Raw genomic sequence first — 27,949 nt, 5'->3', positions numbered from 1 at the left:
GCTTTGCAAAAGAAAGTAAAAGGGTTGTTAAATCAGAGTGCTCATCCTCTGGGCTTGCAGGTTATGATTTTTTAATGCTTTTCAAATGGGAAAGGATCTCAAGTGCGTGTCATTCCTACATGCTAAAAATGTGGGCCTTTCCAATGGCGGCTGGCAGTGGCTCCTGCACACCCACTGTTCTGGCTGATCCACTGGTGTCACATTTTACATCTTGGGCTGTTGACCCGATTCAAAGGCCTACAGGGGTGGTGACCCCCGGTGCTACATTCAGCCCAGCGGCCCAGTACTTTTTCCTATTGTCCCAAGGCCAAGGGGTACCCTGTGAGTTCAAACTTTCCTCCTCAGTTGCACCCCTGCCCCCCAGCCCTCTCTCCCATTACATCTATCCCCTTATCTTTGAACTTGTCTTCTTTTCTCCAAATAGTGGTCAATTTGTCAAATACAGAGGAGCCAAACAGACCAAATGGCATACTCTCCTGTAATTGGAGGGCATGGTGTGTGCGAAGGAGGGGTAGTGCCAGGGACGCCAAAGACAGCTCCCACCACGGGAACATGTAGGGTCCTCAGAGGCGTCAAGGCTGCTACAAATGCCAGAGCACCCTGGGTCCCAGGCTCTCCTGGCTGGCACTCTCCAGCTGGAGACCTGGAGAATAACAGACCAGCATGGGCACCCAGAGAGCCCTCTCCCACCCCTCACAGGAGGCTTCAGAGCTCAAGGTGGGACTGGGTGGGGAGGGTGCCCTGGGTCTCCAACTTTGCTCTTCAGTCCCGAGGTCCTGGATCTGGCACATGTATTCAAAAACTTTCCAGGACAGGAAGGAGGCTGGAAATACATGGAGAGGTCCAGACCCATTCAGGAGTCAGGCTGCCCCCTTGAGAGCTTAAGAGTGACCCTCAACCCACCCCAACCTACTTCTGCTAATCTGATAACCTGGAAGCCACAAAGGAAGTCAGTTGGTGGCGGGAGGTGGGGGGATAGTCAGAAAGGAATTAGGGAAATGCAAATTAGCACAAGAAGATATGATTTGATATACATCAGGTTGGACGCACATATACACCAAATCTCAAGATACCAAGGTTGGCGAAGCTAAGGGGAAATGAAAACTCTCAAATTTGCTGGGGGATGTATAAAATGGAACAATAGCCTTGGAGAGTAATATGCCGAGCTCACCTGAAAATTCAGCCACTTCACTTTTATATGTATATTCTGGGCAAAGTCTGCATGTGAGCAACCTAGAAACATGTATGAGGCTGTTGGTTTATTCATTAACTCAACACAAGTTTACTGAGCACCTTCTCTGTGCCAGGCACACTTCTAGAGACTCCAAAGTAAGCATGAACAAAACAAAAATCTCCTGTGAAGTGTGTATGCAGCATTGCTTAAATAGCCAAAAGCTGAAAACAACCTAAAAATATATTGTTAGGAGAACTGATAAACACTGAACCAGATATACAGGCATCAACGTAGGTTTATCTTGGAAACAATGTTGTGTGCATAGGAAAGAAACCTGCAGGAGTATTAGGTACAGAATAGCATTTGTGTAAATAAAAACAATACTGTACATTGCTTATGGATACATACGTTATACAAATAAATGGTTTGGATATCCACCAAACTCAGGATCTTTTTTTTTAAAGAGATGGAGCATCTGTTTTGTTTTGTTTTGTTTTTAATTTATTTTTTTGGCTGTGTTGGGTCTTGGTTTCTGTGCGAGGGCTTTCTCTAGTTGTGGCAAGCGGGGGCCACTCTTCATCGCGGTGCTTGGGCCTCTCACTATGGTGGCCTCTCTTGTTGCGGAGCACAGGCTCCAGACGCGCAGGCTCAGTAGTTGTGGCGCACGGGCTTAGTTGCTCCACGGCATGTGGGATCTTCCCAGACTAGGCTCAAACCTGTGTTCCCTGCATTGGCAGGCAGATTCTCAACCACTGCGCCACCAGGGAAGCCCCGAAACTCAGGATCTTAACTGCCACCTGGAAGGCAGGGAGGTGAAAGAATAGGAGAATTTCAAGTTTAACTGGAACGTTTTGTTTCTTGAAAAGAAAACATCTGACGCAAACATATAGGTTAAAATGTTAGCATTCTATATTTTGCATGTTAAGCATACAGATGTTTCTTTTAGCAACCTAGGTCCTTTTTTGGTTTTAATTCAAGATGGAGAAGTTTTTGTTTTGTACCACTTTCAAATTTTGGAAAAGATTTGGAGGAGAGGAGGATTAAGGCCCCCTCTCCCAGCGATCCAGGGGCTGGAGCCTGCCCTAAATGCACCTCTGGGATCTCATCCTCAACAATGACTACCTGCGGGGCCAAGGGACCACGAGCTAGCGAAAAGAACTGCGTCCAGCCACTCTTGGCGCGGCCGCCCAGAATCACAACGAGCTGCGCGGCGCCCCCTGGAGGCCTGACCGAGCTCGGCACCTCTGTAGGTGAGAATAAGGAGCTCCGGAAATGCCCCCGCTGCGGTGGGAGTGGAAACTCTTCAACCGCTTTGAAGAGCAATCTGGGACTATCTAGCAAAGTTGGAGAGGCAAGTACGCTATTTTTCAGAAATTCCGATTTTAAGGTTTTACCTTAGAGAAACTCTCAAATATGTGCCCAAGGAGACGTGTACAGATGTTCTTTGTAGCAGTGTTTATGACGGTCAAAAATTGAAAATGGCACCGTTATCGATCTTGAGGAGAATAAATGAAGTTAGATGTATGTATCCAATGAAATACTATGCCACCGTGGAAATGACAGCTAGAGCCACCTGTGTGAGTGTGGATCCATCTCACAAACCATGCTGAGGAACTGGGTGAGTTACAGAATCCTCCCACAATAAAACTACTCACATAAAATTTAACTATGCGAACAATGCTATGTATTGTTGATGGATACACACACATGTAAGGAAAGTATAAAAACAACATGGGAATGATAAACACCAAATTCAGGAGTTACTTCTGGGAAAGAAGGGAGGAAAATAGAATTGGGAAGGAATCCAGAGGTGGGGTGTCTTCATTGTGTACTACTTTATTCCTTAAAGAAAGACAAATATCTGAAGCAAATATGACATTTTAGAATTAAATAGAGCTGAGTGGCAGGTACCCAGATGTTTCTTATGTTATCTGTTATGCATTCCTTTCTTTCTTTCTTTCTTTCTTTCTTTCTTTCTTTCTTTCTTTCTTTCTTTCTTTCTTTCTTTCTTTCCTTCTCTTTCTTTCTTTTGATAATCAGGTGTACTGAGGTATAATTTACATACAATAAAATTTTACTTTTCTGAATGTTTAATATTATACACACACACACACACACACACACACACACGCACACACACACACACCCCCCACAGAGAGTGAAGGCAGAGGTGGGGTGGGGTCAGAGCCTCTGAGGCAAAGGGAACAGCAGAGGAAGGCTGCATGGAGGGAGGAGCTGTGGTCCTTAGCAGAACTGAAGGATCATCCCCAGCAAGGTGAGAGAAGTGGGTGGTTTCAAAGGAAGCCAGAAAGAGAGGTAGGGCTCCCCCTGCTGGGCGTTATAAAAAGGGCTATGTTTTATTCTCAGTGCAATGGAGAGAGACATTGGAAGTTTTAAGCCAAGGAGTGTTTACACTGGGTCTGTTTATCTTCTGTGTAGGTCATATCTCTGTGTGAAATGCATGGGAGGGCAAGAGCAGAGGTGGGGAAAAGAATTAAGAGGCTTTCACAGTAATGGAGGCAAAAGATATCAGGAGATCCACTATAATGGTGGCAGTAAAGCTGGGGAGAATCAGGTGGATTCGAGATATATTTTGGAGAGGAACCAATAGAACTGGGTAATAGATTAGCTGTGAGGAATGACTCTGAAGTTTCTATCTGAGTAGCTAGTGGTGGTGCTTACTGAGATGAGAAAACATGGGGAGGAGGGCAGGGACAGTGGAAGGGTAGTTTGTTCCCCGCAAGGAGAAGGATGAAGGATTTTATTTTGGATAAGTTAAGTCTGAGATATTTGTGAATTACCCCAGTTGAGGAGGAGAGCCAACCGTTGTATATTCCGGGTCAAAGTTTACCAGAGAGGTCGGGTCAGGTCAGGATTTGGTGTTGCTGTCCACTATTTAAAGCTGTGGGACTAGGGAGACAGTGTAACCAGTGAAGAGAAGTGATGGGAAGGGGAGGGGAGGGGACCCAAGGACTGAACTCTGAGGACCCCTACGTTCAATGTCAGGTTGAAGAGGAGGATCCAGCAAACAGACTAAGAAGGAGAGGCCAGAGAGGTAGGAGGATGATCCAGGAGAGGGGGATGAGATGGATGCCAAGAAAGAAAAGTTGCTTCAAGAGGGAAACAGCTCGACTGTTGGAAATGCTGCTGAGTAGCCAGATGATCAGAGGGCAAGGAACGGTCTTTGGGGCTGGCCATACAGGAGTCATTGTGACTGTGACAGAAGCAGGTCAATGGTGAAGTGGGGGCCGAAGCCAGATCATCGGAGACTGAGGAGTGGGTAGGGATTGCAGAAGAGGAGACGGGGAGTGTGGGCGACTCTTTTGAGAAGCTTGGCAGTAAAGGGAGGAGAAGCCTGGGTGGAAGCTGAAGGAGATGAAGAAGGCAGAGGGCAAGGTTTGTTTGTTTTGAGATGATATTTGCGCATGTCCATATGCAGATGAAAAGAACCCAGTGGAGAGAGAAATTGGTGGTGGGAGGATCGCACGGAGTGAATGCAGGGAAGACAGGAACGAGAGTGAAATCCAAGCTGCACAGTGAATGCAGCTGAACCAGGATTCTAACTCAGATCTGTCTGACTCCAAACACCATGCTCTTTCCCAGATACCTCATTGCCTCTTTTTAGTTTTTATTTGCTCACAGGCATCCAATTTCCAGGGTCCAGTGCACTGAATCCTTTACCACCGCCTTCTCTAAGTACACAAGTCAACAGTCTTCCCATTTCCATCTGAGTTCTGTGTCTATGCAGGGAACTGGAGGAGAAAATAAGCAAACTGAAGAAAATGAAATCTGACCTATTTTATGCATTCTGGATAAATGCATGAAATAGATTATATTTGACAATGGTAAACAGACAACCTCAAAAACCCAATTTATTGCTTTAATTATATATGCTTTTCTTCCTCAATCTCCAGGGAAGAATGTGCCTCCATCCATTTTCAGCCGCTTCTATGGAGCCATTCCCTAATTCTAAGACTGCTTTTGGTAACCACAGGCTTCTAGGCTGCCCTATCTGAACCACAACTGAAAAAAACTTTAACATGCTACTTAGGAAAATATATGCAAGGAGGAATGTAATGGGTATGTATACAATCAAAAGTAAGGAAATACAGATGGGGTGCAGCTGTGATTCAAAGAAACATAGATTAAATGGAAGCCCCCCCCCAAAGAAACTGACGATCTCCCATTGCCAGGAAGGAAGGAATAGAGGTACTGAATTATTTGGATACTAGGCTAACTCAGAGACAACCAAGCACCTTAGGTAGGGCAATCCCACCCTAAGACCCACTTATTTATGAATAAGAGAATGGAAGCGGGGTTGAGAGGACCTGAAGAAGGGCAGATCAGGTGACAATTCAGCAGCCCTCCAGCTGGCTGTTACTGGGCAAAAGCAGGACCAGTAATAGGGGAGCCTCTGCTGTATCTCAGTCTCCATCCCACACATGTCTGTTGAACCAGGCACTGAATGCACAGCAAAGAACAAGACGAACTTGCCCCATGCCCTCTGAGAGCTTGCAGTCCTGTGGAGGGAATGCACACAAGAGGCGATTACAATGCCGGATGGGTGTGCTAAATGCTGAGACAGATGTATGTGCCCCTCAGCCAGCCTGGGCTGGGGAATGGGGGTGGTCAGGAAAGAGCTTCCATAGGAATGGTTATGTAAACTGAAATCTAAGACACGACCGGGATTCAGGCAGACTGGCAGTGGGGAAATGATAAACAACAGAAATACAAAGCATGCACACATGCACGATACCAGTTATCCAAAAGGGTCATAGTATGGGAAAGTTTGGGGCAAATCAGAGTCGTGACACCCAGGCTTTTGACTTGCACAGCGGGGTGGTGAGTGGTGCTGCCAGCTAACACAGGAAACACCAGAAGAGGACCAGGTTCGAAGGCAGGGGCCTGGGTTCAGTCTCGACAGTTGAGCTTATGAAGCCTCTGAGACCTCCACGCAGAGCTCTCTGGTAAGCAGTTTCATATCTTTTAAAAAAAAAATTTATTGGAGTACAGTTGATTTACAATGTTGTGTTAGTTTCAGGCGTACAGCAAAGTGAATCAATTATACGTATACATATATCCCCTCTTTTTAGCTTCTTTTCCCACATAGGCCATTACAGAGTATTGAGTACAGTTCCCTGTGCTATACAGTAGGTCCTTATCGGTTATCTATTTTATATATAGTATTGTGTATATGTCCATCCCAATCTTCCAATGTATCCCTCCCCCTGCAGTTTCATATCTTAAATGCAAGGTTATGACCTGCATTAGAATGACAAATATGGGAGTCTGTGTTAGAAGTGATCATTTAAACCACGGGCACAGATGAGACTATTGAGTGAGAGACTGTAAAGTGAACAGAGAAAAGGGCCCGAGGTCGGAAGAACTTCTTCAAAGACCCTGGAGGAAGGAGCAGAGCCTGCTGAGAGTGGGGAGGAAAACCAGGAGAGGTTTCCTGGTGTCCCAGTGTTTAGGGAAGGAGGGAGTAATCAGCAGTAACAATGTGGGCATGAAATCAAACAGAGTGTGGACAAAACCCCACCCACTGGATATGCTGGAGACGTGAAGGAGGCAGAAGCCAAATTGGAGCGGGTTGCGGGGTGATTGAGAGGGGAGCAAATGGAGACCGGGGGATGGCAGAATGCACGCCGACGCTTCCCAAACCCTTTCACTTTGTGGCACATATAGAAAATTATATATATATTTTTTTTTTAATTTATTTTATTTATTTATTTTTGGCTGCGTTGGGTCTTCATTGCTGCGCGAGGGCTTTCTCTAGTTGCAGCGAGCGGGGGCTACTCTTCGTTGTGGTGCATGGGCTTCTCATTGCAGTGGCTTCTCTTGTTGCGGAGCACAGGCTCTAGGCATGCGGGCTTCAGTAGTTGTGGCACGCGGGCTCAGTAGTTGTGGCACGCAAGCTCAGTAGTTGTGGTGCACAGGCTTAGTTGCTCCGCAGCATGTGGGATCTTCCCGGACCAGGGCTTGAACCCGTGTCCCCTGCATTGGCAGGCATATTCTTAACCACTGCGCCACCAGGAAAGCCCTAGAAAATTATATTTAAATGGAACTTTGGGTAATTGAGCAAGGCTGCTCCCCCCTGGAAGTGTGGCCCCACCCAGCTGCCCTGAGGGCTGAGAAGATCAATATCTTATAACACCTGTAACCATTTGAGATACACTAGTGAGTCTCAGAACACCAACTGGGAAGCACCGCCATATTCTACTCTTTGAAGTAGAGTGACTGTAAATGGGGCTTATGGTGAGTGTGGCGTCAAGAGAAGGGTTGCTGGAATGGTTTGGCTTGGTTTGGTTTGGTTTGGTTTGAAGACAAAAGAGACTTGAGCATCTTTCAGAAAGATCCAGTTGAGATGGTGTGACCGTACTCATGGGAGAGAAAAGTTCACGTAGCATTGGTGGTACAAGGCTCCTAAGAAGATATAAGTGTAGACCCCAATTTCAGGTGGAAGGATGAGTGTACAAGATATTGTGTGCCCAAAAGTGTAATCCTCTCCACAATACTAGAAATCAAGGTCATTACTACCTTGTTAGAGATTTAAAATCTGAGATTAAGCCACCCCTCCCACCCCCCATCCTCCACTTAGTAGGCAGCAGAACCAGAATTAGACCCCAACTCTTTGACTCCAGAACAATTATACTTTGCCATACCTTGAAGCTCTTACTATGCTAGGCCTGGAGACACAAAGATAAATTAGACTTGGCTCTTGGCTTTGGGGAGATCACAAACTGGAATTAGAGAAAGACAATAAAACAAATACAATACAATGTGATGAAATAGGATAATGGAGGCATGACAAAAAATGGTTTAAAAAGCACAAAGACTATACTGAGTGTATGCCTGTCTCCTCCTAAGCTCCCAGGGGCACAGATGGACTGGGCATTGAGCAAGAGCTAGAAAATAAAAAATAAAGCTTGATGGATAAGTGGGTAGGCGGACAGAGAATGACCTTTCGGTATTAATAAAGATGCTCTCGTTAGGGCAATTGTCCATGTAGCCACAGGGGATCACTGCAGACCTGACACAAACTTTCCCATTGGCCCTTCCAAGTTCTCTCCAGGTCTCTAGGAGGGAGAGGGAAAGAGGTTGATCAGATGCCTCATAGTGCAGCCAGGCCCAGAGCTTCATTCCCAGTCTGGCTCCATCTTCACTGGACTCCTGGTCTGTACAGCTCCTGTCCTAAATTCTAGGCTTTTGATAAATTTCCTCAGTTCTCTCTTTCGAACCTAACTCAGAGAAATGATGTCAAGTCTTTCCTTGGGCCTCCAGTCCCAGCAGGCTTCATGGCTGAGTACCTTTACACAATTTACTTCACCTCTTTGGGCCTTTCCAGTACAAACTAAGGTTGAGAGGAAGGCTCTGGTAGCTCAAGGCTTCCGCACTCTTTTCCTTACAACAGTAGCCAATCAGCAAGCACTTCCCACTTGCCAGTCATTATGCTAAGCTTGCAATATTCAACAAGGCATCCACTAGCCACATGTAGCTATTTAAATTGATTTTTATTTTTTAATTTAATTTTTATTTTATATTGGAGTATAGTTGATTTACTAGCTATTTAAATTTCAATTAAGTAAAATTAAAGACAAAATTTCAGTTCCTCAGTCTCACTAGCCAACCACAAGTAGCTACACGTGGCTAGTAACTACTGAACTGGACAGCCCAGAGACCATCACCACCATCGCAGAAAGTTCTAGACAGCACTGTCTAAGTGTCTCTCAAGGTTTTATCTCCTTTAAACTTCCTAACACCCCTATGACGCAGGAGTAATCGTTTGTCCACTTTAGAACTAAGGATTTTGCGGTACAGAGAGGTTAGAAACTTCACCAAGCTCTCAGCAGATTAGTACCCAGAGCAAGGATTTAAGCTCAGGTGGGTGGCTCTGGGGCCCACCATGCTGTCTCCACGCCCAGAGCTGCCCCTAACCCCTGCTATCTACCCCGCCCTTCCCTCTTACCTCCTAGGGGTGGGGCTGAATCTTCCCATTCCCCAGAAGCCATTGTCCCTTACCACTGCTCCCCTGCCAGCTCACCCTGAGGAATGGGGGCCCGTGGGCTTCAAGCCCCTTCTGGCTGAGAACCCTCCCTCTGTTACCCTCCCCACCTCCTTTTAGCCCCTTATTTCCTTTAAAGTATTAGTATTATGGGTTTTAATCCCGCCAGCCCATCCCAGTCTTGATTCAAGGTGAGCCTGGGTCTGGGAAGAATCCTAACCTGGGAGCAGCCCTACTTCCCTCGGGTGACCTTCGTCCCCAAGAAACGATGTGCAGCCAGTTCAGCTCAGAGAGCCAACTTCACTAACACCTCTGAAGGTGCAACCACATCTTACTCTGCAGGGGTAGAGCGAGAAGTGGGGGAGGCTTCACGCACTCAAGCTGCCGGAACCCAGTGAAAGTGGAAGCAGCCAGGGGCCGAGGCTTCAAGGGTTCTGCCTGCAAAGCACCTCGAGTGCTTGCAAGCTAGACCGTTTGTGGTTGCCCCGTCTCCTACCTTAGCTGTAGCCCACGTTACCCTCTAGACCTGCAGCTGAACAAAGTTAAAGACAACTCGAGTCAGGCGGTCTGTTGGAAAGAGAACAATAGATGAAAATGTATAAATGTTAACATCTTGAGCTGAGCCAACAAGATATTCGATTCCTACTTTACTTCCTCACTCCTTTTACCTCTCTCCCAATCAGCTGAGTCTCAAAAGAATTGCCTGGCAGTGCCAGATTGGTTTCCCATTTCCACTGAATCAGAGAATCTCGGGCAAGAAAACTTAGAAAATTCACCCTGTCCGTTCCTGCTTTCAGCAGTAAGCACAGCAAATTCCAGATTACAGTATATGAAACTTCTCACCCAAAGACTTCCAGGAACAACCTTACTGTCAGAAAGTGCTTCCTGGTATGTTACCCACCTCTCCATGCTTCACCTTAAACTCACATGTTCAGTCCTCAGAGGATGTGCTGGTGAGGGAGATGGCCTCCTTCTCTGTTGAGAGACCAGTAGTTTCCAGTTTTTAATCTGTTACAAGTGATGCTGCTGTGAACATTCTTGCACCTGTCTTTTGGTGCCCACACATGTGCATATACATAGGAGTGAAAATGCTCGGTCATCAGGCATCTGTATGTTCAGTTTTAGTAGATTCTGCCACACAGTTCTCCAAAGTGGTTGTACCAATTTATATTCCCTGTGGAAGTGTATGCGAGTTCTAGTTGCTTTACATTCTCACCAGCACTTGGTTGTCTATAGTTTTGGCCATTCTTATGGGGGCTGTGGTGGTATCTCATTGCAGTTTAAGTTTGCATTTCCATGGTGATTTATGAAGTGAAGTTCCTTATCATGTGTTTATTGGGCACTTGGATATCTGCTTTTGTAAAGTACCTATCCAAAATATTGCCCATTTTTCTAGTGGGTGGTCTTTTTCTAATTGACTTGTAGAAATTCTTATATTCTGGATACGAGTCCTTTGTCAGCCATATGTATTGAAAATACCTTGCCACCCTGTGGCTTGCCTGTTCACTCTCCTAATGGTGTCTTTTTAATGAATGGTTCTTCTCAAAATAATAACCTGACAGTCTTAAAGCCTCAGATTCAGAACCTCCAGCCCCATTCTACCCCAACCTCATCAATCCCTGAGTTGACAGTCCTGTGGACTCTTTTCAGGATTCCACTTCTCTGCCTCATTGCAGTGTCCAGACACATTTCTCCTTGAAGAAGAGGGTACCTTGGAGAACTAGAGGTCACTCAGGGTGGGGAGTGGATGATCTTAGTGTTTCTAGAGCTGTGCTACCTTCCAGACTAAGTGACGCTGAGGCCAAGCAAATTCTGGCAGTCTCTGGGTCTTTCCATAGCCCTGTCCCACCCTAGTTCCTAGCATGAGCTTTTTCAAACCACAGAGAGAGCATCCAAAAGTGCTTGCTAGTGGCTTACCTGACTCCTTTATGCTTTACGGTCAAGAAAATTCATTCGTGTAACACTCCTTCTACCAAAGAAGAAATACCAATTTGAGCTTTTAAAGTTTCTTCCCCACTTCCCGTATTTAGATTATCAAGCACTAACACCACCCATGTCAGAGGGGGTCACCCACCCACCCCTGTGCCTGTGGCCTAGATGCTGTCCCTCCCAGTCTCACCCCTGCCTTCAGTCTGCCCCAGGTTCCCTCCTCCACGCCAGGCCAGGCCCCATGCTGCTCTGGACAGTTGCGCTACTCTTTGGTAAGTCACCAAGCGCCAGCATCCTCTTCTGGGCACCAAAGACTGTAAGTCGTTCCTAAGACTCAAAGTTCCTTATTTCACCTTTCCTAGTTCAAGTGGGTTTATGGCTGGAGCTTGAGACAAGTGCGTGCACATGGGCATGCTTGAGAGTGATTGGGATGAGGGTGATGGGCATGGAGACGTAGGGGAGTCCCGGTGTTTCCTATCCCATTTTCCTGGGTCCTTGGAAGGGCAACCCTTCGATGTATCAGAGCTAACTTAGGGAGGCAGAAAATCACATGCTGAGACCCAATGACACTTTTACCCTGTGAAATCGGGTTAAAATATCCATCAGGGCTATCTTGAAAGGAAAACGATATTATAGAAGGGAAGGAGGCTGCCAGAATGTAAGAGAAGAGATCGGGGAAATGGGAAAAAAGCAGTTCCGTGCATTTCTGTCAGCCACAGGAGCAAAACATGGGGTTTTACAAGGAGATATGTTTCTATGAAGCCTCAGCTTTTTCTTAGAACCAGTCAACAATGACTGGGCTTCACACCTGGTCAAGAGGTTTATGCTCTAAGTGTCCAAAGCCCCCTTCAAACTGACCATTCCTCTTCTGCCTACATCCTCTCTCTATTGTGGAAGGTGGCGGGGGTGTTCTGATTTGGGTCTGACTGGTCCATGGGGACCGATATGAAGGTTCAAATCCATTCTTCTGAATCTGTACCTCTCTCCTTGCTCTGAGCACCCCGGGGCCAGTCACCCCTGCCAGTGACTGCAGGGACTGGTCTCCAGGCAGAGGATTGTTGTGGGGTGGGTTACTCTGCTCCCCCAGGCTCAGCCCAGGCTCAGCTCAGGCTCAGCTCAGGCTCCCCCAGGTTCAGCTCAGGCTCAGCTCAGGCTCAGCCCAGGCTCAGCTCAGGCTCAGCCCAGGTTCAGCTCAGGCTCAGCTCAGGCTCAGCTCAGGCTCAGCCCAGGCTCAGCTCAGGCTCAGCTCAGGCTCGGCTCAGGCTCAGCTCAGGCTCGGCTCAGGCTCGGCTCAGGCTCGGCCCAGGCTCAGCTCAGGCTCAGCTCAGGCTCGGCTCAGGCTCGGCCCAGGCTCGGCTCAGGCTCGGCTCAGGCTCAGCCCAGGCTCGGCTCAGGCTCGGCCCAGGCTCGGCTCAGGCTCGGCTCAGGCTCAGCCAGGCTCAGCTCAGGCTCAGCCCAGGTTCAGCTCAGGCTCAGCTCAGGCTCAGCTCAGGCTCAGCTCAGGCTCAGCCAGGCTCAGCTCAGGCTCGGCCCAGGCTCGGCTCAGGCTCGGCTCAGGCTCAGCCCAGGCTCGGCTCAGGCTCAGCCCAGGTTCAGCTCAGGCTCAGCTCAGGCTCAGCTCAGGCTCAGCTCAGGCTCAGCCAGGCTCGGCTCAGGCTCGGCTCAGGCTCAGCCCAGGCTCGGCTCAGGCTCGGCTCAGGCTCAGCCCAGGCTCGGCTCAGGCTCGGCCCAGGCTCGGCTCAGGCTCGGCTCAGGCTCAGCCCAGGCTCGGCTCAGGCTCGGCTCAGGCTCAGCCCAGGCTCGGCTCAGGCTCAGCCCAGGCTCGGCTCAGGCTCGGCTCAGGCTCAGCTCAGGCTCAGCTCAGGCTCAGCCAGGCTCGGCTCAGGCTCGGCTCAGGCTCAGCCCAGGCTCGGCTCAGGCTCGGCTCAGGCTCAGCCCAGGCTCGGCTCAGGCTCGGCCCAGGCTCGGCTCAGGCTCGGCTCAGGCTCGGCCCAGGCTCGGCTCAGGCTCGGCTCAGGCTCAGCCCAGGCTCGGCTCAGGCTCAGCCCAGGCTCGGCTCAGGCTCGGCTCAGGCTCGGCTCAGGCTCGGCTCAGGCTCGGCCCAGGCTCGGCTCAGGCTCAGCCCAGGCTCGGCTCAGGCTCGGCTCAGGCTCAGCCCAGGCTCGGCTCAGGCTCAGCCCAGGCTCGGCTCAGGCTCGGCTCAGGCTCGGCTCAGGCTCAGCCCAGGCTCGGCTCAGGCTCGGCCCAGGCTCGGCTCAGGCTCGGCTCAGGCTCGGCCCAGGCTCGGCTCAGGCTCAGCCCAGGCTCGGCTCAGGCTCGGCTCAGGCTCGGCTCAGGCTCGGCTCAGGCTCGGCCCAGGCTCGGCCCAGGCTCGGCTCAGGCTCAGCCCAGGCTCGGCTCAGGCTCAGCTACTGTCCCCTGCTACACTTAAAAGGAACAAGTCTGGGCACATAGTACTTTACGGTTTCTGAGTTGACTTACTTTTTGTTTTAAACTTGGTCCCAGAAGTTTGTTTGTTTTCATTGAACCAGAAAAGCAAAACCATTCCTAAATACACTCGCTTCCTAGACAGAGTTTGTGGGTGTCTATCCCCTGGGAAGAAAATACCTGTTCCACTCAGGGCTCTTCCTTCCCCAACATCACTGTGTTGCCCTGTGTGTTCTATGAATGGCCGTTTGGACAAGTGAGAAGGTCAGTGCTCACGTTAGTGCAGGGACAGGATGGCCTCCTGCCTGGATACACTCCAGAGGAGAGGTTGCCAAGGGCCAATCACTTCCTTGTGAAAGGAACAGCCCTTGGACTTGACTAGATAAAGTCTAAGAGCTTCCCAGCGTGTACCCCAGGATCTGGATGGGAGAGAGCAAAGGAAGAGGGAGGGAGAGTCAGTGACTGGCTGACTAGTGGACAGCGTATGGGGAACCCAGGCAGGACTGAGTCACACCTGATGCTCAGGACCCCAGAAAGCCAGCCTAAGATTCAGACCCCACAGCTAAATGTGTAGGAACGGAGTTACCATAAAGGTAGAGCTGCTATTTCCTCTCAGATGTGGCCAGAGAGACAGAGAAAAAAAAAAAAAACACTAAATACCTACTTTGTAGTACATACATTGTCTCATCTAACCTTCAGGACGTTATAGGGCAGGGGTTTTTTATCCCTATTAAACAGTTGAGGAAACTGAGGTTCAAAAACGTTTAAGAAACTTGCCTAGAATTACGCTGCTAACAAGAGCAAAATTACCCTGCTAACAATGCAAACCCAAGTTCATATGATGTCAAACCCCGTGCTTTCTCCATTCTACCTCACTACCTCTAGTCTGGGTATAGTTGGATTCTAATCAGGTAAAACTAGACAGTAAAATTCATTTAAAGTGCCTGGCAGGACATGGTCACACAATAAATGGTGCCTATTATTAGTATTGGCTATCAGGGATTCAAGAGGCTAGAAGCCCTGATATTGAACATGCTGGTACATGGCTGTACACTAAAGATGTATTTAAAGTTTAGGAGATGAACCTTGATCTTCCTCTGAGCTGGGCATTAGCCAGTTTCACTCTCAATACTGGAACCCACCCCCCATGTGCAAACACAGCATCAGTGACACACGACCCTCCCAGCTGCATGGCAGCCACAGCTTGGCAAAGCAGCGTGTTCCAATATGGTAGAACTCGACCGTGACATAGTTTCTCATGTTGAACTGAAACCTGCCTCTCTGATCTAACTTCCGTGAATTAGTTCCACTTCTGCCCTATGAAGTAACAAGTCTCTCCCTTCTTTTAAGCTTAGCCCATCAAGTATTTGAAGGCCACTGTGTATCCCTATGTACTCTCTCGCATCTTTCTCAGATAAATGTCTCCCAATCCCTCTAATAGGAAATGGTTTCTAGACTCTGTTCATTGTCCTAGTCTGCTTGATCTTGATGGGCTTTGTCAGTGGGCCAGGAGCTGGGCTTTATCGTCCCTCCCATAGTGGCCTGAGTGCCGAGTTCAGAGGGGCTGCTCCCTGCATCGTTCGGGACTCTGTTGTGCAACTTAGCGTGACAATAACTCTCAGCTATCTCATCACACTGTCACCGCATCTTCAGCCTGCAGCTCACTGAGGCCCTCGGGTCCTCTTTATAGGAACTGCTGTAGGCAGGTGTCGCCCACTCTGTCCCCAGTTGGCGGCTGTCTTGATTATACACAGTGGTCCTGCAGTCACAACCCCAAGGTCTTGCAGTGCCCTGGACAGCAAGTCATCAGGATCTGGGGACACGAGCTCATTTGAAGTGCCTATGCTCCCTGGATGCCTTCTCTCTTGTTATAGGCGGCAGTCCCCTCAACCCTGGCTGTTCATCGCTTTGTAGCTGCAAAATCGTTTTCCAGCAGAGAAGAGAAAGGAAGGGGAGGCATCACTATCCAGTAAGGTCTTACTTAGTCACTCTGAGGTCAGGCCTTCTTTCTGCTTTCAGTTAACGTAGTAACCACCTTCCCAGGCAGAGGGTTGATACAATCTATGTAACTACTCTGTAAGGGAAAAATGACTATTATCATTTCTGTTATACAGACAGAACCAGGAACTGGAGGCTCTTGAACTTTAAACAACTTGTCCAAGGTCACACAGAAAGAGATGGATTCATGAGTCTAGTCCAGGTCATCTGGTTCCAAAGCCTGCATGCTCTCCACTACACCAAGCTCATAGAAGAAGCTGTGTTTAGACATGGAGGCCGGGGGAAGATGGAGGGATGGAGGGACGGTAAGAAAGAGATTCTGCACACACTGAGAACCTGCAGGTGAGCTGACCCTGACCTGAGTAGGTAGAGAATGTGTCCCAGGTCATGTGGACAGCAAGGACGACAGCCTGTGAATGAACATGCCAAACGTCTGCTGAGGGGGGTCTTCACCCCCCCCCCAAGGCCATTCTTGCATTTCTCAGGGCTCTGCACAGCACCCAACAATGAAGGGCACAGGTAAATGCCTGGGGACCGGCTGGACTGACTGTACTCAGCCCTACACCATTCATCATTTCACCCCTTGCCCCAAAGCCCAGAATACGCTCCACTGCTTTATATCCAACTGTGCCCCTCAGTTTAGGGTCCTACATCCCTTGGACTGATCACACCTGCCTCACTTCATCTGTCATCATTTTGTGGTCTGGCCTCTCTTTCCTGGCCACCTATTCTCCTCAAACATTGGTTCATCTAGAAGCATTAGTTCAATGCATACAAAGTGCAACACGGTGTGTGATGCGCTGGCCTGCTGGTAGTTCTCTCATCCGTCCGAGCTGCCCGTCCGTGTCCCACGACCTTTTAATGATTACTCCTCCAGGGAAACCTCACCTCCTTCCTCTGATCACTCCCATGCTCTATTCCCCAGAGCTCTATGGACAGATGGACCACAGGAATCAGGTCCTGCCTTTGCTGTCTGAGTTCTTCTGTAGGTGAAAATTGGACCCTCAGCACATTAGTGTAAGAATCTAGTCCTATGTTTTCTATTTTTGTTCCCTGCCCCGCATGAGTGGGCACAAAGGAAAGCATTCATGCATCTATTCAGTATATGCTTATTAAACACAGACCATGATCCAGGCACAGGCACTAGGCATAGGTAACACGGCAGTGAACAAGACAGGCAGAGTACCTGCTCCCATGGGGCTTACATTCTAGACAGAGGGAGACAGGTGATAACAAGTAGGCAATTTAATGATAAGATAATTTCAAATGGTTATAAGTGCTCTGATGATAATACAATAGGGTATTGCGAAAGTGATGGAGGAGAATTCTTTTGACTGGGGGCCCCCAGCAAGACCTGTTTAAGGAGGTGGCATTTGAACTGAGATAGGGTAAAGGATTCTAGGCAGCAGGTCCACCGTACAAGTTGAGTGGCTGAGTGGCTGGGTGGCTGGATGTCTGGGTGACTGGGTGTTTAGGTGGTTAGATAGTTGGGTGGCTGGGTGTTGGGTGGCTGGGTGACTGAGCAGTTGGGTGGCTTAGATAGTTATGTGCTTAGGGGGCTGCGTGGTTGACTGGTTGAATGGATGTTAGCACCCATTTATAAGGTGACAGTCCTCCTCCTTGTCAGAAAGTTTTTTCTGCTACTTAATCGAATTCTATCACTTTGTTCTCTTGCAGTTCCCTGTGTTGGGAAAACTGGTGAGTCTTGTCTATGTCTCTTTCATCTCCAAGTGTGTCTCTGGGCCAAAACTTAATGGACAGGGAAAAGTCAGGGCCATTGGGTCCCCCAGAAACATCTTCAGAGCAACACCTGCCTAGGCCTCTTCCTCAGGAGTCCTCACTAATGCCCAGGAAGAGGAGAAACCCAGCACTCTACTCTCCCAGGCTGAGGATAGTTATAGGGTGACTCAAGGCCCAGAAGAATGGCTCTAGGCCACCATCCAGCTCCCTTACAAGTAACAATGGCTTCAGTCTCCTCCTCTCAGTGTGGCTCTGGAGCTCCTGTCATCTGCATTCATCAAGGCTCTGGACTCCCTTCCATCCCTCTAATGTTCAAAGAAGCAGGCATCTTTCTCTGTGGATCTGCCTTCTTTCTCCCTTGGCTACCTTTGCCCTCCCACCCATCTTGTCCCACTGAACTCCATGGAGCCTCTGTCAAGTAGGTGAAAACTCTGGCCTAGGAACATCTTGACCTCCAAGAACATGTTCTGTGTATGCCAGGGAGGGAAATCTAAACCAATACTTAGTGATGCTAGAAAGAGCAGCCAAGGAAGAAAGACCCATTATTCAGCTATGCTGTGAGCATCGTTACCTAGTCTAGGGGGAGGGGAATGGGTTCTGGGGATCCAGGTGGATCCAGGCAAAGGCAGGCTGTTCTGGGGATCTCCTCAGGGCTCCCTATCTGATTACTCATCATTACTCCCAGGCTCCTGAGGCTGTCTGGGATCAAAGAAGTATGTCCTGGGGCCAGGCCAGCCTGGGATTGCCCTGCAGGTGATGCTGGGTCCCCAGGAGCTCTTTTCTTGTCCATGTCAGGACATAAAATGCATTTTAGAAATGAGGACAGAAATGACAGATCCTGCACCATGACTGTGGTGGAAATGAACCTCACTGCTGGGAGCGCTGATGGAGGCTGGGCCTGGGGAAGCCTGATGAGGGAAGCAGGAGAGAGCGAGCCCAGGCCGTGGCACCTCCAGCGCCCACCCCTCCAGCTCCTCTCTGGTGGACAGGGGTGCAGCTACCATCAGAGGTGGACGCTGAAGAAACAGCTGCACTGGAGTCACCAGAGGAAAAGAAACCAATCTAGGGGAGTGAGAATCTAATAAGAGGGAATGAAGCAGAACAATAGATGGAAGGAATCCAACTTGACTCAGGCTTGTCAAGGTGGCGGAGGAAAATGCAGTATAAAAGGAGACAAAGAGGGGGACTTCCCTGGAGGTCCAGCGGTTAAGACTCCGCGCTTGCACTGCAGGGGGCACGGGTTAGATCCCTGGTCACAGCCAAAAAAAAAAAAAAGAGACAACGAGGGTAGGAGGGAAGGAGGCCAGAGAGAAGGCACAGGGAGAGGAGGGGAGGGGAGGGGGGAATAGAGGAGAAGGGCAGAGGAAGGAGAGAGGAAGGAGGGGTGCCGGAAAGCAGAAGCGCTGCCCTGGTCTGGCGTGAAGGGCCGGGGGACAGTGACAGCTGTGAAGGAGCTGACCAGGAGCCTCCATCCCGGGGAGGGGTGGGGGGGAGGGCTGCGGGGGAGGCATTAGGCTGGGGGACAGAGGGAGAAAATGGATGAGGGACCTGCAGCTCCAGGGTGACCCTCTTCCTGTGTCTCATGGCCTGGCTGAGCCTCCAAGTCCAGCCAGACCCCGCGTTTGAAGGGGATATCCTGACTCTGTGATGCTGAGCAAGGAGGAACGCAGCACTGTCCCAGGTGAGATTCTACAGGGACGGAAAATTCCTCCGTCTCTCTAAGGACAACCAGCCTCTGTCCATGGGAACAGCAACAGCGAACAGCAGTGGCCGGTACAGCTGCACTGGACAGGTGACGTACATCCCATATGTGGGCAGACGAACCTCAAGGACTGTCATGGCTCAAGTCCAAGGTGAGTCACAACTTGGGGGACCGGTGGGGGAGCGGGGAGGGTGCTGCTCAGGGGTCTGGTCTTACAGGTCAGCAGCGCTCTGGGCAGCGCCCCTCTCTCTGGCTTCCCCTGATGCTGGGCCAATCTGCAGGGCCCTGAGATGTCCAGGATGCTGTCCACATGCCCTGCCCCCCCATGGGGCATGTCTGGAGCCAGGGAAGGGCGGGGGGGAAGATGCCCTGTGGGGGAAGAGCCAGAACCAGCCCTGCTGCTCCCCCGCTTGGGACCCTGAGCCAGACCCTTCTCCTCTGGGCACTAGGTGACCTCTAAGGCCCTTCTGTCTCTGGCCTTCTGGGACCCCAGAGGGGCTCAGGGCTGTGGGAGTCAGTTCCGAGCTGGTGTGTGGGATGAGAGGCCAGGTGCTGGGAGACAGTGACCGCACTTCCCACAGGGCGCGGGGCAGGGCCTGGGATGTGCCGAAGCTCAGACCTCCCCTCAGACTCCAGGGGCCTCGCTGTCCAGCACTCCCCTCCAGAGCCCCGGGCTGCCTCTTCCCAGAGCCGTCCTGCCTCCTGTGCTGAGAGCCCACCCCTCTCGTGAGCTCCGTGGGGGGAGCCAGAGGTCCGCCCGGCAGCTCCTCTTCTCCTTCCACACGGAGGGCCACACCCTGCAGGACAGGGGCCTGCATCCAGAGCTCTGCATCCCAGCAGCCGAGGAGGGAGACTCCGGGCTTTACTGGTGCGAGGCGGCCCTTGGGGGTGGCTGGGTCCAGAAGCAGAGCCCCCAGCTGGAGGTCAGGGTGTGGGGTAAGGGGAGTACGGGCAGACACTCCCCAGGGGCCTGGGCAGTGGGGCCCCCTGGGAATGTGGGGAGGGGTCCCTAAGGGAGGAGCCTGGGGGGTCCCGCTGACCCTTCCAGCTGTGTGCTGCCCCGGTTCCTGCGTCCTGTCCTCTGCTCACCTTGAGACCCACCAGCCGAGTTGTGGAGCTCCTCCCCTCCGATCCTCGTTCTACCTCAATGGGGACACCCTGCGGAACCACGTGGCTCCCCATGGTGGAGCCGTCTCCTTCCTCTTCCCGGTGATGTCAGAGCAGGATGCTGGGAACTACGCCTGCGAGGCTGAGAACAGTGTCTCCAAAGAGACAAGCAAGCCTGAGACACTCTCCGTGGAGGGTAGGTCTTGTCCCCCAACTGGGCTGTGAGCCCCAGCAAGCTGGCCAGGGTCAGATCTCACTCCTCTGTGTTCCTCCCGCCATGCCTCCCACAATGCTGGGCTCAGAGCAGGCACTGCATGACTGACTGAGCATGGACCCCGCTTGGACCATCTGTCCACTGAACCTGGCAGGGAAACAATGAAGTCCACAGAGAGTGAGGGGCACCATGGAGGGAGGGCCACATGGTCATCCATGGAATTGCCCATCCATGTTGACATCCTTTGATCCGTCCCTCATTCCCACTGGCAAGGCTCCTTCAGGCCAGGTGGTTCCCACTAATGCCAACCACTCTGCCTCTCCTGTGCCAGTCTGGGGTGCATTTATGAATTTCATCCTCAATGCTCATGGTCACCCCTACTCACCCCCCAGGTCCTCGGGTCTTATCTGCCCCCACTAGCATCAACTGGCTGGTTCCTTGGCGGCCTGCAAGCCTGCTTGGCATGATGGTCATTGCTGCTGCCCTTCTAGGGTATTTCAGACCCTGGAGAAAAACCGGTCAGTAACTCTTTTTGGCTTTCTTGATTGCCGAATCCCTATGCCAGGCACAGCCCAGCCATTGGAAAGCCAGAGCCTGACAGGACCAACTACTTACTTCTGGGTATTGGGAGGAGGAGGGACTTTTCTTCACACGTCATACAAAGGGGCCCCAGGAGGGACACTTACAGCTTCCAGAACTCACACACACAGACACAGTGTCTCACACACCCAGTCACCCAGAGAGCACACAAACACACTACTGCACACTGGGGCATGAATAAAGGCACAAACAGGAATTCTTACAAGCCAAACGAGGTGTAGATCAGTGTCCTTCACATTTGAAAGACAGTCTGTGGCTGTGAATATGACTGAACAAACCCAAGGCCTCCAATTCTCTCCTTAAAGTCAGCAGAGCTCTGGTCTGCTTAGTGGAGGAGAAAGAAGACATGAGAACTCCAGTGCACATGCATGCTCACGCATACACACTTCTGTGCCGTGCTGTGCCCTGGGTGAGAGTCCGTGGCTGTTGACTCATCAGGAGCGAAGTGTGGTGGAGAGCACTGGGGAATAGCCCGGTCCCAGCACTGCTATTTACTAGTTCAGTAACCTTGGGCCAGTTCCTTTTAAGTTTCACTGAATGTCTCCCTCTTGGGATGCTGTAAGGTCTGAGTTAATGAGGTGACATCTGTCTCATACCTGATGTATTAGCCTGGCACTGAGTGGGTGCTCAGTACATTCTCATTCTGGTCTGAGCACATCTCCCCGGCAGGTTCCCAAACTGCCTTTGCTCCTGTTATCCATTCTGTAATTCCTCTGATCAGAGTCATAAAAAGTTTCGCTAAAATTCAAACGAGAGAAATTCTATAGGGAGAGAATTCTATAGGGAGAAATAAGTGAAAATAATCAGATAAATGGCATTTCTAGGTCATCTATCGGTTTTGAAATTCCAGACTCTCCTCTTCTTCCTGTCATGGTCATGAGAATTAAGTATGAATGTTGGCTTTCAAAGCAATCACCTTAGGTGGCTACAAGTTTATTCCAACTCTAACCCTTGTTTGCCTGGGGCCATGTTGAAGGGAATGGCTCCCAGTGCCAAAGCTATTTGGTGCCAGTTTATTCCTCGGGCTTCAAATCCACCTACAGAAGTTCAAATCAACCTACTTCTTCCTCCCTGGGGGCAACATTTTTATTTTCCACTTGCCAAGGGCAAAAGTAATTGTTCTCATAGACCTCCAGCTAGATTTGCTTATTCAAGTTTGCAGCTCCCTCAGTTAAGGAATTTGTGATGAGTTCTGAGAGCTAAGCCAGACTGTTCTGTGAGGAAGACCACCCAGTCCTGCAATCCAATCCAATCTTCCCTGACCATCAGCCAGGATACCTGAAAGCATCTCTCCCCAGCCCTAGACCCACTACCTCACCAGGCACCCCAGTTAGGGCTTGAGCCAGGCTCCGACTTCCTCTCCCCTTTTGAATTTAGCAGCCTTTGTCCATCTAACTTCTCATCTCTCCTTTCCTTTAGTCTTGAGTCTAGATTTCATGAAGGCAGGCCAGAGTTGCTTTAAGGTATACCTGTGCAGTGGGAGAAAGACGGAGCCAGGGCCAGAGGTAGATGAGGAAGCAGCTGGAGTAGGGGACCACAAACTGAAAATCTGTGAGTTCTACCATCTCTGCACCTGTCATAAAGCCAGCCTGGGCTCAATAACGTGGGTGTTTCTGCCCACTCACCTCTGGGTCAGAGAGTTAAAGGCAAAGCAACACAGTACAGCCGTCTCCCTCCCAGGTCCAAACAAGATGGTGGAGGAACAGTCACTGGTGAAAGATCTTCAAGAGGAAGATGCCTTTCACAGGGAACAAAGGAGCATCCCTCTTCATGTGGCGATTTTGCCTCCCCACCCATTCCCACTCCCCTACCCCACCCCCACTGCCAGCCTGGGAGCACCTGAGCTCCATTTTGTTAAGGAACCTGTCTCTCATGAAAATAAGACTCCTGCTGGTGGTCCTAGCATCTCAGAAGCTCAGGGGCACAAAACCTTCCTTAGAATGTCGCTCAGAAAACCACCTTCAGGCCCAATTCCATAGCCACACAAGAAACACAGTCCAACAGCTTTTTTCTTCATGCCCAGCTTTAGAAGACCCTTAACCATTTCCAGACAGCATATCCATTTCTCAACAAACAAAAATGTGCCACCACTGAAGATATTCCACAGACTGTATCTCTGAAGGCAATGTTCAAAACATTTTGACCAATTATGGAATCACTAGGACTAGGATGTGGTCATACAGGAGGTCTACTTCAAAGTAGCAGTTACCTAAGTGTGCAAGTTCTGGTTGTTTGCTTTAAAGTGTTCATTTCACTTCCCACTGTCACACCTCCCATAAAACACAGTTCCATCAAATTCACAGAGCTCTTCATGAATGGAGACTCAGAAACACAGCCTTGACAAAGGAGTATTAGAGGCCTCTCTGAGTCTCCACAAATGCCCTCTTGATTTTACAGGAGGAGCCATGTCCAAAGGTCCTACCTGACGACTCTGATGCTTTCTTGCTGTTAGAGCTAATGAATATTTCTTGGACACCAGGCATAAACCAGGTGTTCTAACATCCACCTGTGACCCAATTCCTATCCCAAGAACTAATTTTTAAAGTTCTGGAAACGCCTGCTTTCACAGAGGCAGCATGCTAGTGGAGAAAAAGTGTACACACTGGATTAAGATTCTGTCTCCACCACTTTCTGTGTGACCTTGAAGAAGTCACCTCTCCCAACCGTTTTTCAGTCACCTCATCTAAAAAACGGAAATCACAGTATCAACCTTTGCAAGGTGGTTGTGAAGAACACCAGACACCGAAGATTTAGGTAGGGGGGCTTTTGTGACATCCAGCTCTGTGCTTGTCCCTGGGTTAGGAGGTTTGCTATTAAGTAGATGCTGTATTTGAATTCCCTGGCCCTGTTTCTGGCACATGGTGTGTTGTCAAAGTTATTAGCTTTTCCTCCTTCTGAAAAGCAGCCTGACTGGTGGGTCTGGGCCCTTTCGATGCAAGGATGTGACCCATCCTTTCTGACCCTGCTTCCTCCCAGTTTGCGATTCCCGTGGAGCCATCCTCCCCTCTGGGGTATTTTTCAAAGGAAACATCCCATAAAAGTTAACCGTGTCCAGACCTGTGTATTAACCCTCATTAACAAACCAGCCTCAGACCTCCAGCAACCTCTGCTGGCATTCTTTTTTTTTTTTTTTAGTTTAATTTTTTAATTTTTTATACAATTTTTAAAGGTAATTTTATACAATTTTTAAAGGTAACTGACATTCTTTCTCTCAGCATCTCTGTCCCCACTGTCCAGTCTGCTCTCTGAGGGCACTCAGTGAATTGTACCTTTGCATCTCCTAGGGCCCCTTCCACCCCGGAATCTGCCCCCAGCCCCAGGTGGAGAGGAACACCCACTGTATGTCAATGGTAAGGACTTGCAGTAGCACCAGTGTCCGTCCGTAAAGGCAGAGAAAGGCCTCTTAAGGGAGTCATGAGAAAGAAGGCCTCATGAGCCCGAGTCTCAGGAATCAGAGTCATCTGGGGAAGGAAACAGATGGCTTCTGGGGAGAGCTTAAGGAGCCAGTGCATGGAGCTGGTGGTGGGAGAGGGAAGCAGGAAGGGATCCCAGCCCCCAAGAGGGAGGTTTAGACCAAGGGTTAGCAAATTTGACCATGGGTCAAATCTGGTCCACCAAGTATTTTTGTAAAGAACATTGTGTATGTATCGTGTGTGGCTGCTATCACACTACAGAGCCAGGTATTTGCAAAACCTAAAATATTCACTACCTTTTTTACAGAAAAAGATTGCCAACCTCTAGTTTAAACAATGTCAGGGCTGGGGAAGCTGCTAGAATCTGCTGCAGGGGTCAGGCACCTCCTGCCAAGATGGATATCCCACATTAATAACTGCTTCCCACTGCCAGTTATCACCAAAACAGCCCCTGATTAGCTTCCCCCCATAAGTGTTTCTGGGTCTTGAGGTGGGAGAGCAGGTGGGTCCTATTCAAGCTGCAGCTGCATTCCTTCTTTCAGTGCATTGCCAGAATGAGAACGATGAAGGGGTTATCTACTCTGTGGTACGTACGATCCCAAAGGAGAGTGAAGGTGAGTGATCTCGGGTCAAACTTGACATCTTTGCTAATGTAAAGGGGAAGTTTGGGGCCTAGGGTGAGGTATCACTACCGCCATCATCACCATGACAACTGTCATCACCCTGACCACCATCATCACCCTGACTGCCATCATCACCCTGACCACCAGCATCACCATGACCGCCATCATCACCCTGACCACGGCCACCTTCACCACCACCACCATCATCTCCTCCTTCACTACCACCATCACCACAAACACTGCTATGTCCACCATAATCACCATCATCTACATCATCTCCACCACACCTCCACTGTTACCATCCCAACTAGGGAAAATTTTGGGGTTTTTTTTTGCCCTTTTCTGAGCATTGTGGAGCAACAAAGGAAAAAAGGAAAAAGAATGATACAGTTTGTCTTTGACCCTGAGTGTAAGTCTAAACAGGACAGTCTCAGCTCTAAGAGGGAACCATAAAGACCATGAACCCCGGCCACAGATACCAGAGTCAAGATGGCAGGCACGGGAAGGCTAGTCCACTCTCTAACAGACAAACAGGCAACGTGGAATCATGGGAGGAGTGTGGGTTTCTGAGTCAGTCAGAATTGAGTTCAAAACTTGATTCTATGTACTCACTGTGCGCCTGTGGGCAAGTTATTTAAGCTCTCTGAGCCTAATCTATAAAGTGTAGATAATGCCTACTTTGTAAGATTATTATAAATGGCTAGGAATAGAACCTGGGTTCTAGAAACCATAAAGATTGTCTGGTATGCAATAGGTGTTTAAAAATAGGGACCTTGTTTTATGTCTCACCTGTGCTGAGATTTCAATTCCTGGTCTGTAAAATGGATTTGAGTCAGTCTAGGGACTCCACTCCCACCCATAAAGGGCACTAGGGAAAGTGGACGGCCAAGAAGTCTCTTGGACTCAGGGCAGTTCTCCCAGGACCTGACCGGTTGCTGGCCAGAGCATTGCCAAGCAGATGGGAAAGCACACGTGGGCCCAGTTCCTTCCTGAGAAGGGTTACAATGAGGACTTAAACATAAGAAAGGAAAAAAGAAGCCAACCTCAGACTCTATGGTTTTCATTAGCAAAATAAGGAAAATAAGAAAATGTGATCCTTTTAATCCTAGCAGGCAACAAGGGTGAAGGCATGATTCGGGGCAGGGGTGGGGTCTGGGACAGTCTGCTTCCAGCTCAAGCTCTGAGCAGGCTTTCCCTGTGGGGTGGGTGCAGGGATCTGAAACCCAAAGTAAGGAGAGCCGTTATGTTCCAAGATGCATAGAAGAGGGGATATAGGATCTTTTATCAGTGGGAGAATGCTTCACATTCTCAAAGATTCAATATTTGCCTACGGTTCCGCTCCTTATGGAAGTGACTGTGGAGAGTTATTCACCTCGCTGAGCCTCAGTTTTCTCATCCCACTGTGAGAAGGAATCCATACCCCCTACTTGGCAAGACTGATCTGAGATTAGATATACAGAATTATACTTCTGTTAGCTGTATACTAGATAGATCAGCTATATAATTTTCACACCTAAATGGTTGCCTGGTGCAGAGTGGGTGTCTAATGGAGGAGTTATTCTAGAAGTATCTTGGGCACCTTCTTGTCTCTTGCTTCACACTGTAATCCTGCAAGGCAGTCACTGTCAACACCACCACCCTTTCCTGGTTGAAGCAGCTGAGACTCAGAGGCCAAGTGACTGGCCTCCGGTCACACAGCTGGGGTCTCCTGATTCCCAGGCCCACCTGCTTTCAGATGGAGGGTGAGGAGCCCTGAGGTGTAAAAGGGGGAGCAGCCCCCCACCCTGGCCGGCCCGTGCTCTCTGGAGGAAGGTGCCACGAGGAGGTGGGGAGGGGGCACCCCGTGAACCCAGTGCCCTAACCTTAGTGCTGCTCTTCCCCACAGCCAGGCCTGCGCAGTCAGCCCGGCGGGAAAAGGTGAGATGGGACCCCTGCTCTTTTCTCATTCTCTGTGTGACGTCTGCTTCCTCACCCTGACCTGACTCCCACAGGACATTTCTGTCATCTCCGCTGAGGTGAGACGCCCTCAGCTCAGTGAGGTTCCAGCCAAGGGGCTGAATAGAGGAAGCAGGACCCAGCAAGATCCCATTGGTGACTGCGAGGAGGTCCTCTGCTAGTGATGGCATCTCCTCCCCCCAACACACACACCCATCCGCAGCCCCCAGCGCTCCCCAGGAGACCAGGGGACCCCAGCCTCTTCTGTGGTCCTCCAGTTCCCCAGCCCAGCAGCCAGAACCCCCCGTTTGTGGAGCACATCAGAAAACTCTGTTACCCCTTACATGTTTAAAAAGATACATGGTTGTAGAATCTATTTGTTAATAAAGGTATATCAATTTGTTTCATATTGTTCATCAGTAGCAATCATTTGGGCTGCCTGATCATTTGGTCTGGTTTATTCAAGGAGAATGGACTCCCTGTGGACTTGACTGGTGATGAGAGAGATGAGAGGGTGAGGAAGAGGAAGGGTTGCCGGGGCAGAGGGTGGGAAGGGAAAGGAGTCCCAGTCCAGTCCACAGCCAGAGCGCTCAGTGAAGGATTATATATTTGCTCCTGTGAGGCCCTGGCCCCAGCTTGCAGGCCCCTGCACTGGAATCACGGAGAGTGAGGTCCGAGTTAGCAACTCTGGTACCCGCCTCCCCTAGCAAGAAGTCTGCTCGTTCACAGCGCTCTTGGCCCCTCAGAGCTGCAAACATCTAGCATTTCCCCTTGAGCTTATTAGAAATGCAGACGCCCAGATCTGCTGAATCAGAATCTGCATTTCAATAAGAACTCCAGGTGACGTGCATGTACATGAAAGTTTTAAAAGCCTGGTCTACCTCCAAAATGCGTATGTCATGGAAGTAAATCAGTCCACTTGCCTTTGGGAGCTTAATTGTCTGTGGTTCTGCTCTGGGTAAAGGCAGTGGATAAGGCAACCCATGCTAGCCTTTTTTCTCATTTGTCTTCTACTCCCTTTTCTCCCTTCCCTCCTCCCATCCCAACCCTTCCTCTTCCTCATCCTCCTGTCTCTGTCATCA

At 49.8% G+C, this 27,949-nt stretch overlaps 2 protein-coding genes and 1 long non-coding RNA gene across 3 annotated transcripts; all 3 read left to right on the top strand.

The window, feature by feature from the left end:
• Window positions 1-15,337: 15,337 nt before the first annotated feature.
• Window positions 15,338-18,000, top strand: LOC133086746 (uncharacterized). The gene is made up of 4 exons (XR_009700345.1): window positions 15,338-15,504; window positions 15,650-15,838; window positions 16,459-16,550; window positions 17,211-18,000. It is a non-coding gene; the product is annotated as an uncharacterized LOC133086746 (long non-coding RNA).
• An 822-nt stretch (window positions 18,001-18,822) lies between these two features.
• On the top strand, window positions 18,823-20,070 carry LOC133086743 (Fc receptor-like protein 6). Its single transcript, XM_061183240.1, has 2 exons — window positions 18,823-19,126; window positions 19,557-20,070. Exons 1-2 carry the CDS (start codon window positions 19,082-19,084, stop codon window positions 19,986-19,988), a joined length of 477 nt encoding a protein of 158 aa, XP_061039223.1. The 5' UTR covers window positions 18,823-19,081; the 3' UTR covers window positions 19,989-20,070.
• FCRL6 (Fc receptor like 6) lies at window positions 19,816-27,250 on the top strand. Its single transcript, XM_061183242.1, has 7 exons — window positions 19,816-19,843; window positions 20,024-20,278; window positions 20,689-20,814; window positions 24,181-24,246; window positions 24,834-24,923; window positions 26,818-26,849; window positions 26,924-27,250. Exons 2-7 carry the CDS (start codon window positions 20,188-20,190, stop codon window positions 27,047-27,049), a joined length of 531 nt encoding a protein of 176 aa, XP_061039225.1. The 5' UTR covers window positions 19,816-19,843; window positions 20,024-20,187; the 3' UTR covers window positions 27,050-27,250.
• The last annotated feature ends 699 nt before the right edge of the window (window positions 27,251-27,949 follow it).

This window comes from Eubalaena glacialis, chromosome 3 (genome assembly GCF_028564815.1).
Source record: "Eubalaena glacialis isolate mEubGla1 chromosome 3, mEubGla1.1.hap2.+ XY, whole genome shotgun sequence".
Taxonomy (NCBI): domain Eukaryota; kingdom Metazoa; phylum Chordata; class Mammalia; order Artiodactyla; family Balaenidae; genus Eubalaena; species Eubalaena glacialis.
This window is presented reverse-complemented; position numbering and strand designations above follow the sequence as displayed.